Source organism: Acanthochromis polyacanthus, chromosome 1, assembly GCF_021347895.1.
Source record: "Acanthochromis polyacanthus isolate Apoly-LR-REF ecotype Palm Island chromosome 1, KAUST_Apoly_ChrSc, whole genome shotgun sequence".
NCBI lineage: Eukaryota > Metazoa > Chordata > Actinopteri > Pomacentridae > Acanthochromis > Acanthochromis polyacanthus.
Window position 1 is genome coordinate 66,722,880 of NC_067113.1, and position 19,077 is coordinate 66,741,956.

Sequence of the window (19,077 nt, forward strand, 5' to 3'; positions counted from 1 at the left end):
CACAGGTACTCCACATGCACATTGGGTCAACCTTTCAGAGGCCCATTTTCTTTTGAATTGTATTACATGCCTGACATTTAAACACTTTTGTGGAAGTTGTCATGAGATGCCACCCAGGCTGTCTTTGGGACAAATGTTGTAATCCAGTCTACTGCTGCTTTCAGAAAGGATTTGCTTTAAATCTTCAGCATCTGTTTGGTGGCATGGTTTGGAAAACAAAAGACTTCAGGGAAAACTCAGAAAGAATGAGTCAGTGTCCCCTCACCTCATTGATATTTGTCACAAACAGCTGAAACTGAAAAGAATATATTTAAACTGATTTATCATGACATTAAACCAAACAAGCTGAAGTGTAGCACTAAGAGAACTTCATGCTAGAATACTGTCTTCTGTGTCTGACAGAATTATCCTCGTATCAGACGTCTTATCCCATCACCTTCTCATCTCCTCCTGTGTTGAATCAGCACATTGTGCTCTGAGAGACCTTCCTTCAGAACAACCTGCCACCTGCTTCAGCCTCCACTTCATTAGACCCTCTGTCTGCCCTCTTATCACAAGATCTGGCCACAGCACTTCCTGCTCAACCTTGTGATGCGCTTCTTTTATCACTGCATTTAAGTATAGCTTTTTAATTGCATTGTTATCTTCTGCTTTCACCTATACCGATGTCCTTTTCTTGAATGTGTTCGACAGGGTGACTTAGTGCATTAAGCCTCTCATGTGAATTAATTCTGACATAATTTACCATAATTTGGTTTAATGCGACATTTGGATCATAAGCTGGAACCTGTAATTCCAGTAGTCATTGTTCTGTGTTGTCCAGTTCTAATAATAGCATAGCGTCACTAAATTGACAGCAGATTTTGTGTGTCAAAGTGTCCCTGAACTTGGAGCCACTGACTTAGGGCATCTGCCAAATAACTAAGTTGTCAAGGCCCAAAATAAACAGATTTCATAAAAAGAAAATGATTTTATTGTGAAATCCAGGGATTCTGCCTCTTGTTTTTGTGGTTGGGACTTTTTCTGTTCCTGGCTGCCCTGTGTGCTTTACGGACCTTGTGGTCGTTGATCTGTTTGGGTCAAAGTGAAACTCACTGCCCTCACCCAGCAGTCCTATCTGTATGGACCGATTCATAATTTGGAGGATGATGACTCTAATCAGACAGGCTGTGACTGGAGACCCAAAACCCTCATGTCTTTACAAGTTCAATCAGCTCCCATATCAGGCAGACTGACCCCTCCCTCACTGAAACAAGACACGAGGAGATAAAAGCAGAGCTAGAGACCGATCGGGGGCTTGTATAACATGGTTGTAATTTGTTAAATTGTCTGAAAATGTGGTTTGGATGAAGTTTCCACGAACACCGATGCTGTAGATTGTTGGACAGCAACCTTAAACCAGGGCTTAGCTGCTCTGCTCTCCTTCCAGTTAGCTGGATGAATTTTCATGTAATGACCCTGAGACCAAAAACTGTTTCCAAGGAAGATTATGTGGTGACTGGAGTCTATTGCTGCTGCAGCTATGTCTGTCTCCACACTTGCTTCCAATTTTCTACAACCTTATGACCAAAAAATGACAGTAAATGTAAAGAAAACAGAGTTCACACACATTATAGCCCTCTAAACTGCAAGTTTGTGGCCTTTGTTTGCTCCCACCACATTTTTACTTAATGTGGGCTCATCTATGTTTCATTTCTTTCCATGTCTGTCTCCTCTCTGCTCTGTGTAAACACATCCTGCAGTTCACCCGCAAAGTCTCTGAATTGTGGTCTCGTGACTGAGTCATTAATTGGCTTCTCTGTTCGAGGAGCTCAGAATTCAATTTTTTTTTAACTAGAAACTGGAGTAAATTGTTTATTTTAAGTGAATCTTCTAAAAAAGCATTCATAATGAAATAACTTGGCTGAAATGTCACAATTTTTCTGCTGTAACCAGAACTCACATGTGATTAGTTCAAGGACTTTTGGAAAATTGTGTGTGTAATTTTGATGATCTTTGAGATAACATGGCATTCAAACCCACTACCAAGTTTCTGCTTCAGAGGCTTAAAGCCAATAATGATAACAATACTGAATACAGCACACTTTTGGATGATGTAAACTTGCCAAACCAAAAACCTAAATAAGAAGCTTACTCTCTTGTATAGAAATGCTTTGAATATGGACCTTTTTTGTATACATACTTCGAAGACCAGAACAGAAGAGAGGGGCACTGTTACAACTACTACTAAAAAATTTTGAAGTTTAGAGAAGAACACGACAGCAATGTCAGGTTTGCAAAGATATCACTAACTGGAAAAAACAGAAATGTAATTCAAAAAGCAAAGATTTGGAATTGACCAGGAGGGACCCGGTCATTGACCTTATAACTCTTGTAGGCAGTCATTTTGAAATTCGTAACACTCCAGGTACAATCAAAATTCTGCTGGGATGTTGTCATCTTAGACTCTGGTCTCAACTCAGGTCCCCTTTGTGTTGCAGGTGTTGGATCCAGAGCTGGAAGTTGCTGATCATGCCTTCCCCCCACAGTCCACACAACCTTCTGCACTCAAGATCCAGGCAAGAAAGAAACCGTTGCAATCATTTTGAAATGCGTAGCTTTTTTTTTTTCATTATTTTATAGGACTATGCTTTGATTAGACATGAAATAAAGGGTCTGGCTTGGACAGGAATTGGTGATGACTGCCACATTTGCCTCTATTCAACTATTATAACCTTTTACTTACATTTTCCCCAAGATATTAAGCAGAGAAAATGATTTCCCGTGGCTCCAGCCCTTTGTTTACAGCACTTTCACCCAGTACTTCAGCAAAATAGCAGATTCTGTTCAAGCAATAGCATAACATGACACAGGGTCAAACAAACAAACTGCTCATGCCTTGAACAATAATACGAGGAAAAATGTGCAAATTTACTCTAGCACAGTGTTTATGTTGTCATTACTCTTATAGGTAAAGAGAAAATAGGTATGTATTTTGTTCTTGTTAGCATGAGAAGGGTGTTAAAGGTCAGAAAATAGCAGTTCTAGCTTGTCGTAGAGCAGGTCCAGGCTTCTCAAAACTTTCCAGACTCTCCCACCTGACTTCCTTGTTCTCGTTTCGTGTATGTACCTGTGTGAGTTGCTTTTAATTTGAGTGCTGTTTGTGTTTCAGGATAAGGAGATCCGAGGTGTCTTCCTGTGGCTGTTCGCTCGGCTCTTCCAGGGCTACCGCTGGTGTTTACATATCATTCGCATTCACCCTGAACCTGTGATCCGCTTCCATAAGGTACACCAATTACTGTATGGGACACTGCAGACCTATCATCAGTGTGCTTTAATGAGTGAGAGTGCATTAAAAGAAAAGAAAAGAGAAGCAGACAGCGTGTGGTGACACTATTGGTCATGTGTTTCCACAGGCTGCCTTCCTGGGCCAGAGGGCGCTGACTGAGGATGACTTCCTCATGAAGGTGTTGGACGGCATGGCGTTTGCAGGCTTCGTGTCAGAGAGGGGGCCTCCCTACAGGGCCACTGACCTGTTTGATGATGTGAGTCTTCAGCCCAGTATCTACCAGTTTTTAGTGCATGTTGACTTACCAAAGGCCACTGTGACTGAGGATGGCCACGATCAGGACAGGAAAATCTAACACCTGTAGCTCATAGTAGAAATTATTTGTGAACAAGAAAGAAATGTACTTGCTTGTAGCAAGTTGGTTGTCTGGCCTCAGTTGTAGTAAAAAGATGCAGGAAAGTATCAACAGTCAGTGTTTTACTTTTTGGGCAGTGACATTTTTCTAAGAAAATGCATTCCAAATATGATAACACAAAACTGTTCACCAAAACCGTTGTGTGTTTTATCTTATGTTTTGTGGATTCAGGTGCAGTCTGCAATAATAACTGAATCACCAAAAAGATTCTAAAGAAACCTTCTGCAGTTTTGTAATAAGTGAACAAACCTCTGTTTACATTTGCAGTCCCTCATATCTAATGAATGTCTGTTCCTTATGTCTAATGAATTATTAGCACGCATATCTTTTCTCATTAAACATTTGTAAAGACAGTTTTTATGTTCAAACCTGCATTGTTTACATTCACGTTTGCCAGCAAGCAGACTTCCTCCTTACTTTTGGCTCATTGCCGCCCCCGAATGTTGGTCAGAAGAATAGCGTGAAACTACCACTATGAATATACACTCGCCGGTCACTTTATTAGGTACACATGTTCAGTGGCTTGTGAACACAAATAGCTAATCAGCCAATCACATGGCTGCGATTCAATGCTTTTAGACATGTAGACGTGGTCAAGAAAACTTGTTGAGTTCAAACCGAGCATCAGAGCAGGGAAGAAATGGGATTTAAGGGACTTTAAGGATTTGGTTCTTTTATTTGTCAAACATGATCATAAAGTACATGTATGTGAGCCTGCATTGTTGGCTGAACAAACCCTGACATTTGAAGACATTCACTTTAATTGATGGGAAATTATAACTGGCATGTTTCACTATTTCCTGTCTTTTTATAGACATAATTATTTAACAATCAAGAACAGATCAATTAATGATGACAACAATGAGTTGTTCCTCTTGTCTTTTAAAATAATGCGCATTACACTACTGAAGGTCAAAAACTCCTCAGGATTACTTTATTATTTTAATTACAGAAATACATTTTGGATTTTAAATTTTAGCCACCATCAACAGGAAGTCTTTTTGTTTTGTTGTAATGTTTTTTGTCATTAAAGTTTTTTCTAACTTTTTAAAGTGTTACAAATGAAAAAATAATAATGATAGAAGAAACAAAACAGAACAAAAGTAGAAAATACTGGGATACATTGCACAGGCCAGACAGACTATTACAAACACAGGATAAAAGATATATAAACAGACAGGGCATCCAATCAGAGAGAAAAATAAACAAACAAAACACTATATGTTGTGACTGGAATAATACAGTGTTATTGTGATATAGTTATACAGGAGGTCCTGATACTGTTGGGGTCTGCACTGTGTGTTGGTCCATTCTTATGTGAGCCTAAAAGCAATCACAAGAGGTGGTCCCATCTTCTGTATTGTCCTTTAATCTGTGCAGCATAGATTCATAAGATGCTGTCTCTATCATTACATCTACCCAGTCTTTCAGGCTTGGGCTTCTGTCCGTTTTCCAAAGTCTTAAAATATTTGTAGATGCAGTGATCAAATCAACCATAATAACAGAAAAGGCACTCTTTGAGGCATTCTGTACTTGAGTTTTATCTCCCAGAAGACAAAGATCTGGGGTCAGAGGGATCATTGACCCGAACCATCTACTCAGAACTTGAACAACTTTACTCCAGAAAGGTGCCACCAGAGAACACTCCCAGATACAGTGAAGGAAAGTTCCAACCTCTGTTTTGCATTTCCAACAAAAGTTGTCCTTTAACAGTTTCATTCTATAAAGTCTCGATGGGGTGTGGTAGTACCTGTGCAAGATCTTATATTGTATGAATTTTCCTTGAGCCTCTTTGATATATTTTCCACAATCTGACAAAATTTTCAGCCATCTGTCCAGTGAGAATTCTTGTCTTAGATCTTGTTGCCATATTCGTTTCACATTAGATGACTCACCACTTATAGAATTCCCAATCAGTTTATAAAATTGGGAGGCTGTGTGGCATCCCTGCGGCATGTCAAGATAGTCCAAAATGCAGTTTTCTGTAATTCCCCCCATCTTACATTTAGAAGTTATACAGCTTTTTATTTGCAGGTATTTCCAAAGATTAACCCTATCCTCCAATTTAAAATTTTGAATTAAGTCTGGGAATGATATAAACACTCCGTCTTTATACAAGTCTCCTATCGTAAGGATGCCGCTTGAATGCCACTGCCTCCAGAACACAGGTGTTTTCCCAATACAAATACTGGGATTGTTCCATAAGGATGTATAGGACTGTACATATTGTGGTATTTTCAGGATACGGTGTGCTTCCATCCAAACCTCTCTGGAGTGATTAAGAACTGGATTTGTTGAATCTACTTTCTGAGTTATTCTCTCTTTTGGAGTAAACGGCAAAGATAATTCAGTCTCAATAGTCATCCAATCTACCACTTTTCCATCCTGTTTCCAGTATTTAGCTATTCTGACCATCTCAAATGACAAACAGTATAATCATGGGTCCGGTAGTCCCATACCTCCTTTCTCTCTGGGAGCACATAGTTTACTTAACTTAATTCATACCTTCCTACCTCCCCATAAGAACTGTTTAATTAAACCTTCATATCTTGTAAAAATGACAGGAGGTGTAGTGATAGGTAACATCATAAGCACATAATTAAGTTGGGGGGCTATGATCATTTTTATAATGTTAACCTTTCCCCAGAGTGTAAGTTTTAACCTCTCCCACTTTTCTAAACTTTTCTGGATTTTTTGTAACACTGGGTTAAAGTTCAATGAGGGCAGCTCTTCTAAATCCTGGCTCAATCTAATCCCTAGATCAGTGGTTGGCAACTGGCGGCCCGCGGGCCAAAACTGGCCCGTCAGGAATAATATCTGGCCCGCCAGATGATTTTGAAAATTTGATTTGGCACGGAACCAAGACAGTCTGTCACCACAACACGAAACTCATGTGGTCAGCTGCTGCCGGGCATTTCCGCGTTTGGTCGGACACGGTTGTACCAGCCAGATTTCACTGAGCAACAGTGTGTGCAAAACATGTGTCTCGGGAGTCATTTTTAATACATCTGTGATCAGAATTGAGACGTGTGTCCCAAGCAGCAGCGATCAGCTGTAGAAGCTCCGCTGCTCGCAGTATCACCCCCCCTCGCGGAATCGGAGCGCACCCCCCGCAGGTTGGCCCGCTATTCAATTGTTTACAAACATTTTGGCCCGAAGCCACATCTACTTGCCGACCCCTGCCCTAGATATTTCATACCTTTAGGGATCCACTGAAAATTAAATTTTTGGACCATATATGAGTAACACAGGGCAGATATTGGCATAGCCTCCGATTTGTCCCAGTTTATAGAATAACCTGAGAGATTTGAATATGACTTAATAGTATCCATCAAGTGGGGTAGAGAATTAAGCGGGTCTGTTACCACTGCTAAAATGTCATCTGCATAAAGCAGTAATTTATGTTCCTGACCACCGCACTCAACTCCCTTATTGCCTCCATTTGTTCTGATACTGATAGCTAACCCTTCCAAAAAAATAATAAATAACAGCGGGCTGAGAGAGCAACCCTGACGGGTCCCTCTAGAGAGGTTAAAAAATGGTGAGATAACCCTGTTAGTTATCACAGCTGCCTTAGGCATCATACACCCCAATCAGGTGGGCTTCCTGAAAAACAGATCATCTTCAGACAACATAAGGAAACTGCTGCACTTAATGTGGCTTGGGCAGTCAAAAGATGTTCCGGTAGCGGCCATTTCCTTAGATGCTGAGAAGGCCTTTGACAGGGTGGAGTGGAACTTCCTCCTCGCCACCCTGTCACACTTTGGGTTCGGTCCTCATTTTCTAAGTGGGTTAAGATTTTATATACGGAGCCTAAGGCAGCTGTTTTGTTGTAATGTTTATTTTTTTAATTTCAGATGAAAATACCAGTTGCTATTTGACCATTATCAGTGTTAACTTGTGGTGACTAAGCACACATGGCTCAAAAATGGAAGAAAGATGTTGACATTTGACAAACTTCCTTACTGTCCTGTTTCCTCAGCTGGTAGCCAACGAGGTGGAGCGGATACGACAAGAGGAGGCCTGTCCACACAAAGTCATGAACCATGTCAAGGAGCTTGCAGAGCAGCTCTTCAAAAACGTACGTTTCAGAAGAATTTTAAAAAATACAATTTCTCAAGGAATATTCTCTGCCTAGCCTTCATTCTTCTGCTACTACTGCTGTTGTTTCCTCCGTCTTTCTTATAATTTTCTCTCTCCATCACTTTCTATCCCTCCCTCCAGGAGAACCCCTACCCTGCTGTGGCCATGCACAAAGTCCAGCGGCCATCAGAAAACAGCCAGACCTCCACACAGAACCAGACAGCCTTTCCGGTGCTGGACGACGTTGCGGTGCAGCTCTTCATCGATCACGCTGCTGCCAAGCTCAAGACTGCTCCTCCTGTAGTTAAGGCAGAGGTCAAGGGCATGGTGCCATCAGGCCCTCCACTGGGTGAGCTGGGGGAGGAACTGAGGGCTCCAGAAAGTAACAGTCAGCTGTTAGTGCTGTTCTTAGGAGTTTAAAAGTTCAGACAATGACATCAGCCAAACCTGCAAGGCTGTAAATACACGTTTTACAAAGGGAACATAGCACTTTCTAAGTCTGTGAGTCTGGGAACACAAACTATTCTATCAAGATATGTAGGCTGGAAAAGGAATGTGGTTGTAACGGTGGTTAGACAAAGCGGCAAACACTTGGTAATTGTTAATTTTAACGCTGTGGGTGTGAAGTTTGAAAACATTAACACCAAGTTCAGCATCTCTTCACTTGCACCTCACACTTCCTGAATGAACTTTCCACCTCAGACAGACTGCCTCACAGTGTGAGTTTAATGGGGTTGAGCTCAGTGCTGCAGTGATGAATGAGTGTCTGATACACCGTCTGTCTCTACAGGGGATATTGTGGACAGAAATGGCAACGTGATGGCTAACAGCGCACGCAGGCTGGAGGTGGTTAGGAACTGCATCACGTACATCTTTGAGAACAAAATGCTGGAGGCCAAGAAGGTAGGAAAGATACATCTCAACCAGACCAAGCTGACTGGACACTTTTGGAGAGCTCCTTATTTTACAAATAGAAAGAAGTCCTAAAAACTGTAATATTCAATTTTCAAATCCTTGAAACACAATCATCTAGACAATAAATGTTACTATTTGCGCCTTGTGCTGCAACAATGCAGCTTGCTTCCTGTTTTCCTGTACTTTTGTGCTGCATTTGTGAGTTGCTGTGTTTTGAATGTGTTTTTTTGTTTGTTGTCTGTGTCTAGTTAATGCCAGCCGTACTGCGTGCATTGAAGGGTCGGGCAGCCCGGGTTTGTTTGACCCAGGAGCTCAATCAGCACGTCCTACAGAACCGAGCGGTGCTGGATGACCAACAGTTTGACTACATCGTCCGCATGATGAACTGCACCTTACAGGTGAGCCTGCACACACTGTAACAAGTCAGACCTAAAACCATTAAAGGGGTTGAACTCTGTAAAGTCAGAAGTCTGAAAACATAATTCTGTCATTAAGTCTCATAACAAATTTGTAACATAAAGCTTCTCTTGTAAACTACAGACTTGGCACTTTTATAGACATGGAGGTTAATTAGGTGGAAAGTATTGAACAAAAAAAATGCTACTGAGTTGCATCATGGGAAGTGTAGGATCCAATGCTTTTGCAATTTGATGCGTAAAAGAAAGAAATCTGACAACTGGCATATTCTTTTAATCAGGAAAGGACATTCATATTTTACATTTTGTTGGTCTAATAAAGTTGCTAATTACAGGATGCCCTCTGTAATTTCATTTGGAATCTGCTGAACCTGCACAACAGCAGCCTGCTTTCTATTTACAAATATAAAATAGTTTGGACAGGATGAACAGATGTGCATCATGGTGTCTTAGCATGATTTGTGCAAACACAAATATGTAGGACAAATTAATTTTACTGATACTATGAGATATTTTTCTGTGTTTTTAATACAAGTCTTGCGTTCTCCTTTGCAACTATGTCCTTGATGGCTTGTGTGTTTTTGTTCAGGACTGTTCTCATATGGATGAACATGGTATTGCAGCCGCCCTCCTTCCACTGGTCACAGCCTTCTGCAGAGTAAGTATAGAACCAGCATAACCAAAGTCAGTCCACATTTTACAAATTCAGCTATCAAGCCCACAAATCCTGTCAAAATCCAGTGTTCTTTTGGGATTTTATAATCTGAGTGACAAAAACTTGAGTTGGGAGCTTTTGATGGGGTTTCTTAGCCTAGCCATGCTACACCCATGTTTCTGACGGCACAAGGGTCTAGGGAAGCTCGACGGGGAGGGAGGTGGGCTAAAAGGTTGTCTATCAAATCCCTCTGCAGTAATTGGGTAGGTATACAACCAATCAGCGCAACGAATAGGCTGACGTAGTTCCGAGAGCACCGGCGGATTGTAGCTAAGTCCCATTAGCTTCCCAACCAGCGGAGCCGCGGAGCCAACTGGTATATTAAGGATTTGCCATATCCCGTCGGCATAAGTCCAAATACGTCTTTCTTCTCAATGAAGCACTTAAGTGCCGTCCTTTGTTTATCTTTCAAGTTGAATTTTAGCTTCAAATCTTTAAGGGCTGTGGCCAAAGCCGAGTGGAAAGATAACTGTTTATTGTGCGCCGGTTGTTTCTGTCAGAATCGTCGCGCCTCTGTCGTCACTTCGTTACGCCCGCCTTCTGACTCTACACTTCATGGTGATTGGTCCGGCCAGTTTTAGGAGAATCCAGCCTCGAGCCTTATGGAGGGCAACTAGACCCTCCCTGGCAGAGAATTAAATTCGTTGCCGTGGGTTGTCTAGCGCGGCTAGGCTAGGGGTTTCTTTCACTAGGCTCCTTGCATGTGCTTCACTCAGTCCTGAATCTTAAGACATTTAAAGTGGTCATCTCCTTCATAAACATCCCACAATGTCTGCATCGTTGACAGAAAATGGGAGCAGGCATCACTCAGTTTGCCTACAGCTGCGTACAAGAGCACATGGTGTGGACCACCATGCAGTTCTGGGAGGCGATGTTCTACAGCGATGTCCAGAACCACATTAGGGCTCTGTACCTGGAGACGGAAGATGGAGATCAGCAGAACAACTCTGTAAGCACACTGCTCTCACTGTATTATCTGGTGAAACAAAAAGTTATTGAACAATAATCTTGGTGAATTTCTGAGAGAAATGTGCTACTGCAGCAAGTAGGCTAATGAGTCATTCTCCTAGCCTGCTGAGCACAGTGTCACATTGGTTTTAAAGCCATTCATCATTAATGAGCCTCCTCTGATTCGATCTCAGGAGCAGCAGGACGGGTCAGGCAACGGAAGGGAAATCAGCGCCCTGGAGCTGGCCTCAGAGCAGAGCCGCCTGTGGCCGACGCTCAGCAAGGAAATGCAGACAGAGCGTGTGCAGAAGGAGGAGAGCACTGTGTTCAGCCAGGCCATCCACTACGCCAACAGGATGAGCTACCTGCTGCTGCCGCTGGACACCAGCAAGAACCGCCTGCTGAGGAGTTCTGGTCTCGGAGATGTGGAGAGCGTCAGCAACAGCTACGTCACAAACAGGTAGGAATAGCTGTCCGCATGTTTAGGGACTTGAAGGAGTCACACTTACACGATAAACAGCAAAATATTCTACTGGATCTGTAAAAAGTACAGCCTGCTTTCTGTCACATATTTTAGTCACATTTTAGGCGATTTTTAATCAATTACATGTAGAGTAATGTAAAATGTTGTTGACATTTTTCTAGGGCTGCAGCTACAGGGTATCCGCGGGGTCTTAAAAAGTCTAAAAAAGTCTTAAATCCAATAATTTGAATTTAAGGCCTTAAAATGTCTAAAATTCTCCTAAAATCTTATAGAAGGTCTTAACCCTTTAAGCTTCAGTGTACCGCCGGCGGTACACCTACTAATTTGCATAGGAATTTCAAGAATGTCCGACGGGTGCAAACGCGATTATACAAACACTATACACCGATGGAAAGCTTAGATTCTCATGAATCCGCCGGTATAAACCACTTTCAGATGCGATTACCACAGCGGGTGAGAAAAACACATTTGTCCGACAAAAACAAATATTCATCCATCCGTTCTCTATACACGGCTTCAAAGCACACAGCGCGACTCACATTTCCGGGTTTATTATTACACACAAAAAAAAGATTCCACAAAAAACGGCCATAATCCAACCTTTTACATCAGATGACACAAGCCAGTAAACTATTTTATCCAAAACATGTCCTGAAGTCGGTATAAAATCCCCGAATCGGTCGTTTTCAAGGAAATGCACCTCCCGATGCGCGTCCAATATTCCCCGTATTTTTCGTAATTTTTTTTATTTAAAAATAGAATATTAGCGATTTTTTTGTACTGAAAACGGCTGGAATTGACTGAAGCTTAAAGGGTTAAATACGAATTTGAAAGGTCTTAAAAATCTATTGATGTTACTTATATGTAAAACATGCATAAACTTCAGTCTCGCTTTGAAATGTTTAGATTTTTGAGGACGCTATAACCTAACTATAAAGCGGAACTAAATGAAGGCTACCTGTACTGCCCGGTCACAATTTATCGAACACCACCAGGCATTGCTGTGCATGCTCAGCGGTCACGCTTCACTTCGTTGCATAAACACAAGAGAAGATGCTGAAATACTCCGCTGTTTGGGAATTCTTCAGTTTAACTGAAGACAAAACGAAGGCAAAATTTGGACCCGAGACCAGACGAATGGATCCGAATATTCGGGCCGTCTCCCCCACAAGCAGCAGCAGCCGCCGCCGTGGCCCCCCCAGGCCCCCAGGGCCGTCTCCGCCGTCGGACGTTATGGGGCGGAACGAATATTCGGAGCCCAGAAACCACTATTCGGGCCAGCCCTAGTGGTTTCCTTAGAAGGCCCTATCCTGAACTTTGGTCTTTTTGCCAGAAGCTGCTCATTTTGTCCCATGGACAGGCCACAGTGGAGAGAGGTTTTTCTGTAAACAAGGAAGTTGAAATGTGTAACATGCAGGAGGACACTGTTGTTGCGCACAGGCTTGTGTGTGATTATGTCACTCAACATGGCAGGGTGACCAAGATTCCCATCACGAAAGAGCTCTTGACTTCTGCGGCATCAGCCAGGTCCAAGTACCGTGTCTACCTTGATCAAGAGAGAAGGAAGAAGGTGTCTGATGAACAGGGAAAGAAGAGAAAGGCTTTAGAGGATCACCTGGAAGAACTAAAAAAGAAAAGAAAAACTGTCCAAGAGGTTTCTGAAAGTCTGGCCAGAAATGCAGACAGGCTTGCAGACGAGGCGGAGGGCAAGGTGGGCACTCAGATGGCCCAGCTCATCACAAAATCAAATGCTCTGAGGAGGAGCTACAAGGAAAAATTAGCAGAGCTCAAGAATATTGTGGAGGAGATTGCAGCCACGGGACAAGAGCTCAGATAGTTCTTGTGTGCATACACAGGCACACACACACACAATGACTGTTGGCTGTAGAGTTTACCAATATTTTTTGACTCTGACTTCTTAACAAATCTTGGTTCACAACAGAGAGGTTTCTGTTTTTTTTGTTGGGTTAAGTGTTTTGTATTTGAGTGTGAAAGAGCTGTGAATAAATTCCGGGCCTCCAGTTTTCCTTCAAGTCTTTTGTACTTTTTTGCCAGTATCAATGTGAAATGGGTCTTAAATTGTATTCATTATGGTCTTAAAAAAGTCTTTAAAAGTCTTAAATTTTGCTTGTTGAAACCTGCAGAGACCCTGAGCTAACGAAGCCTCGAGTAATCGTCTGAGCATGAAACTGCATCAAAAGCGGAAGTGAGCGCACAATGCAACAGAAATCACCATCCGACCGGAGTGCGGAACACGGACAGACATCGGTGCTGCATTGTGCATGTATTATGTATGCACGATGCAGCGCGGACATCCGTGATCTATCGTAAACACGAATGTCAACGTTTACTGTACAGCTGTATCGAAACGCGGACATCCGCGCTGCATCATGCATACATAATATATGCACCGACGTCCGTCGGTGTTCCGCGCTCCAGTCGGATGGTGATTTCTGTTGCATTGCGCACTCACTTCCGCTTTTGATGCCGTTTCATGCTCTGACAATTACTCGAGGCTTCGTTAGCTGCAGCCCTACATTTTTCTATAGCTAAAAACAAGCAGGAATTCATGCCCAAATGCAATAATATTGATATCCTAGCATTGTTGTAAAAGTACAGAGATGCGAATCTCAGACTCTGTTTTGTTTTGTATTGTAGGAGATGTCTAAGGTTGACTGTTTTACAAATTTAGAAACATAAATGTTTAAAGAATGTATTTTTGTCTTGCAGTATTGCAGGCAGCATGGCAGAGAGCTACGACACAGAGAGTGGCTTTGAAGATGCTGAGAGCTCAGATGTGGCCAACTCTGTGGTGCGCTTCATCAACCGCTTTGTAGATAAAGTGTGTAATGAGAGCGGCGTGACCAACGACCACCTTAAGGCTCTCCACACCATGATACCAGGTACAAAGACCTAAGAGGTTTCACAGGCACTGCTATCCAATGCATCCTCTCTGTCCTCTGCCCTCATCTCTGTGTTTGTTTCTTTGCAGATATTGTTCAGATGCACATCGAGACGTTAGACGCAGTCCACAGGGAGAGTAAGAGATTGCCTCCGATCCAAAAGGTAACCAATTCCTATTTTTACATCCCACTGGATAAAGGCCATGCAGACCCCCAGCCAGCCCCGCCCACTCCCCTGTCCACCAATCCCTACAGCTCAGGCTCACAGTGTCACAACAGGTATGTCTGTCTGCCTGAGACAGAACCGTGTGACTCACAGCACGCCAGAGCAGTGCATGCTGGGTGATTGCTCTTTTGTTGTTGTGCTGTTTGGTCTCTGAGGCTGGTGGAGCTCGGCCTGGCTGCTGTAGCTCCCTGAGCGCCTCCAGAGCAGAGTGCCTTCAATCTGAAGGGTGCTGATTGTCCTGCGTGCGGTGTGTTAAAGAGGGACGGTGGCTATGCTGAGCTCCATGCTTTGTCATTTCTGTAAAGACTTGTGGCTAGAACATGCAACTGCTTGGCCACACAGTCATGTTAGAAGCATCCTCCTCATCTCCTCCCTAACGCTGCTCTCCCAGCGTCCTGTCAGCATTTTTTTGTAACATGCAAGTTGGAGTCCTGAGTAGGACCAGTTCAGTTTGTGGAAATGTGACTGTGGGTGGAGCAGAGAAAATTCCCAGCTGCTGACGTCCCAGTAGTGAAGTGCCTTTAGAGGAAACTGCTCCAGTTCTGCTGTACCACTGCAGAAATGCGGTCATATGTGGCATTAGGTGTTGCACAACAGATTATGAAACAGGTTAGCAAAGTTGTAATTCACCTCCTATCAGAGGTGAAGTTCCTTCGGAAGTGATGTCAGAGTCCAGAGGACAAAGCCACATCAATGTTCATTTTTAGAAGAGTTCAGGCATCCACACACTGAAAAAATGACAGTTGTAGAAATTAAACTTTGCACTCAGGGACTCCACAAAACACTGAAGTCCCTGTATTTTCGAAGAAATATGAACTGAACATCACATTATGTAAACACAATATTATTATGTGGTTCTTTCTGTATATTTTTCTTGTTCATCTCTGCCAAGATCCCACCATTTCAGCTAGGGATGCACATTTAAAAAAAATTTTTATGACCGATAACCGACGCCCTTTAACCGATTAATAACTGTTAACCGATAAGATTTAAATGCCCTGTTGAGTGGTTACATGTTGCCACTCCGACATTCCGACATACCACCATTTAGACATATCACCATTCCGAAATACCACTATTCCGACACGCAAACGTCCCACCATTCCGACAAGGCTTTCAATGTAAGGAAATGTGCGTTACTCCAAGTGAGTCAATGACTCGGCGCTGTCCGGTGCTTAACTGCAGATTTACAATGACAGCAAATACTCATCTAAAATGTAAAAAAAGCTACACGATTTAGATATAATTAACAGTACTGTAGGCTTCAATCGTCTTCTATTGCTTTTTAAATTATGTGGAGAGCGAGCGCGCTGGTGATTTCTTTAATTGTGTGTTCTGATTAATTTCCAAAATAAAGTTTTAGCTTCTGAAATCCAATTTTTAAACAGTTCTGATGGAGCTTAATGTTTATCTGGATGATGCGGCTTCATACCGAACCATTTCACTGTAAATCTGGACGACCCGCAGCGTGTCTGGAGATAAAAATAATATTCAATGTAACGCCGGTTTTGTGCCACATGCATAAATGCGCACAAAGATACACACCCTCCCCTACTGTACAACACGAAGGCAACTGGAATTAATCAGTGACTTAAGGTGTCATCTGCAGCGCCGTCATTGATATCTGTAATATTAATGTTGCATATGATGCCAGCGTGCATGAAGACGCACGGGCTCTGTGGAGAGCTCCGCTCCAGCTGGCTGCTGTGACAGGTCACTGACACTATATTTCTGCTTACAGTCAGTGATCCCTGAGATTCAGACATCAATCTGACATATTTCAGACTAGCCCGAGTTACATTAAGACGCGTAGGCATATTATGATATTTACAGTTTCAGGAGATTTTAATAATAGATTAGTTCCATCTCGTTTTACATGACTGGATAAGCTGGTGCTTTGGAAGTTGCATTTGGTCCTGTTTGGCCTCCAGTGCCTTGCATGCAGGTGTGCTGTGGTTGAAGTGCCTGACAAGCCGCCCCGCTGCAACAATAACACGATGCACAAACACGTTAAATCCGTCATTTACCACCAGCTGCAGTGTATGTGCAAAACAGGGGATCGAGTCCCAGCTGACCCGTCCGGGAGAGTTGGCTGCCAAGATGTTGCGTGCATTGTCGTGGACGCATGCGGACACTTTCCCACTAAGTCCCCACGTCTCCACTGCATCAACCAGTTTAGCTGTGAGATTATCAGCTGTGTGTCTACCTGGCATGCTCTGTGTTAACAGGACAGCAGAACTAACTTTCCAGTACTCATCGATACAGTGACATGTAATTGTCACATAGCTCTCTGTTGTGAGCGCTGTACAGCAGTCTGTTGTAACAGCCACGAACTTAGTACTTGCAAGTCACGTTTTCAGTTATTTTTTCCTCTCCTCAAAACGAGCCTCTAATCGTCGGGTAATGGTCGGTCTTGATGGAATTTGGTAATTAGGCTCGATATAGCCCATTAGCTCCTGGAACCCTTCACCACTGACCATTGAACAGATTTTTTCTGTTATCTTCTCAGACCACCGCACGTCACACTTTCTCCCGGCCATCATGGAGGGCAAAGTTAGCTCCGATGGTCCTCCATTGTCTTATCCTGGATGCTTGTTTCTTAAGTGGTACTGCATTGTACTCGTACTGCTGGAGTATTTCAGTGCTGTACCGCATAATTTGCAAATGACCTCCTCCCCTTTCCAGTCGAAATTGTCCCACACAGAACTTCTTTTTGCTCTCTTCATCTTTGCTGTAAAGTGGGCTGTGGTGGAAAGCACGTGATGACATGTGTTGCACCTGTCGACACGCCCCCATGAGTTGATCGACTTACGTAGCTAAAAAACAAAATTAACCTATAGTATTAATCGGTCAAAGTGCCTGTTATCGGTTAACGGTTAAACGGTTAACCATGTGCATCCCTAATTTCAGCTTGATTGTCGTGTGTGTTTTGCAACAATAATAATACAGTTATTTCAACATTAGCCTCTACTGTTCTCCTGTGTCCATCTCCCCAGCCGGTGCAGGGCACCCCATCAGTAACATCAGCATGGTTGTGAAAGCATGACATTCTGATGGGTGGAGTGATTGTTTTACTGCATATGACTGTTGTCACTTCACAGCAGCAGGACTGTGTTCATTTAGATTATTGTTTGTGGTAGATGTAGGTAGGTAAACGTTGTTACAGCTATTGTTTACAACAGCATGATGATGATTTTAGTGTTCTCCCTCTCTAGCCTTTTTTAATTTTGGACCCAGAATGACTGACTAGAGTTCCTACTGGAATATCAGGCACTTTGGAGGAGTTGTTTCATGTTCACAAATGAACCCTGAATTAAGTACCAAGTCTACCTTTTAAGGTTGTGTATTTGAACAATTTTACAGACTCAAAGAAGAAGAAAAAAACAATGAAGTGTCAAACTGTGAAGTAAAGAAAAAGGCACAGACTGGATGCAATCTAATAAATGAGTGTAAACCTCCGTTTGATGTTGCATAATTAATCCTGCTGCTCTGTGTTTCTGTGTCTGTGCAGCCCAAGCTGCTGAGGCCGACTTTGTTGCCTGGTGAGGAGCTGGTGATGGACGGCATGCGAGTCCATCTCATCCCTGATGGTCGTGAGGAGGCCACAGGGCTGATGGGAGGTCCACCTCTACTACCCGCCGAGGGCGCCATCTTTCTCACTACCTACCGCCTCATTTTCAAGGGCACGCCTACCGACCCGCTGGGTGAGAGAAGACACTCAAACTACACACACCCTAAGCCGGTGAGGTTAGGGCTTTATGCTACTTTGTTTTTTCTGGTAACCTCATCAATGTCTGTGTGTTTTCCTGGTGCAGTGGGTGAGCAGGTTGTGACTCGCTCCTTCCCCATCGCCTCTCTGACCAAGGAGAAGAGGATCTCTGTTACATTAACCATGGATCAGTTTGTCCAAGAGGGGCTCCAGCTACGATCCTGCACCTTCCAGGTACTCTTCTCTATATATCACACAAATAGGGTTGCTTTCCATGGCATGAACTTGTTTTCTTTTTTAGGGCAGATCCAATCTTTGTGTGCCTTGTACAACCTTTTCCAGTACAGAAAAAAGTATCTTCTGGAATGTAGATACTTTTGAGCAGCCTTGAAAACCTGTTGTGTTGTCTTGTTATGGTTAAGCCACAATAAGACAAATGCTGGTTGGTTAAACTCAGAGAGGAACACTAGCACTGATTCTCTGCCTTTGCTAAGCGGCCGTTTTCACCTCTTAAACATCAACATCTTCAATATCAAAGTAAAAATGTGTTCTTGTTTTAACTTTAGGGTTTATATTGTGAGATCGTATACCACAAAGGAAACAGAATAACAGAGAGGGTCAGTAAGAGGACCGTACCTGTAAATGGCCACTCCATGTTGTGCCTGACCCAGGTTCCCGTACTGGAACCCATAGGTTCTCAGTGAAATGTAACTGTGGAATAACGGAATGTAATTGTGCCTCTCTGTCTGCAGCTAATGAAGATCGCATTTGATGAGGAGGTTGCATCAGACCTGGCTGAGGTTTTCAGGAAGCATGTTCACAAGCTGCGTTATCCTCAGCATGTCCAGGGCACCTTCGCCTTTACAGTGGGTCAGTGTGGCAAGATGGTGGTGGAGCACAAGAACAAGGACAAGAACCAGTCGCTCAAGTAAGGAGCCATCAGTGTAGAATGAAATACACAATGCACAAACACTTTTTTATTCAAGAGAAACTAA

At 43.0% G+C, this 19,077-nt stretch overlaps 1 protein-coding gene across 4 annotated transcripts in view; it reads left to right on the forward strand.

Moving 5' to 3' along the window:
- sbf1 (SET binding factor 1) overlaps positions 1-19,077 on the forward strand; it is an 84,298-nt gene that overhangs the window by 47,037 nt on the left and 18,184 nt on the right. For all 4 annotated transcript variants that reach the window (XM_022205257.2, XM_022205258.2, XM_022205259.2 and 1 more), the window contains 15 exons: positions 2,481-2,558; positions 3,152-3,265; positions 3,396-3,524; positions 7,666-7,764; positions 7,908-8,115; positions 8,557-8,669; positions 8,930-9,079; positions 9,687-9,755; positions 10,600-10,761; positions 10,955-11,220; positions 13,975-14,147; positions 14,237-14,310; positions 17,885-18,077; positions 18,189-18,316; positions 18,835-19,010. In XM_022205257.2, the coding sequence (XP_022060949.2) occupies positions 2,481-2,558; positions 3,152-3,265; positions 3,396-3,524; positions 7,666-7,764; positions 7,908-8,115; positions 8,557-8,669; positions 8,930-9,079; positions 9,687-9,755; positions 10,600-10,761; positions 10,955-11,220; positions 13,975-14,147; positions 14,237-14,310; positions 17,885-18,077; positions 18,189-18,316; positions 18,835-19,010 (2,132 nt within the window). The remainder of the gene's footprint in view (positions 1-2,480; positions 2,559-3,151; positions 3,266-3,395; positions 3,525-7,665; positions 7,765-7,907; positions 8,116-8,556; positions 8,670-8,929; positions 9,080-9,686; positions 9,756-10,599; positions 10,762-10,954; positions 11,221-13,974; positions 14,148-14,236; positions 14,311-17,884; positions 18,078-18,188; positions 18,317-18,834; positions 19,011-19,077) is intronic.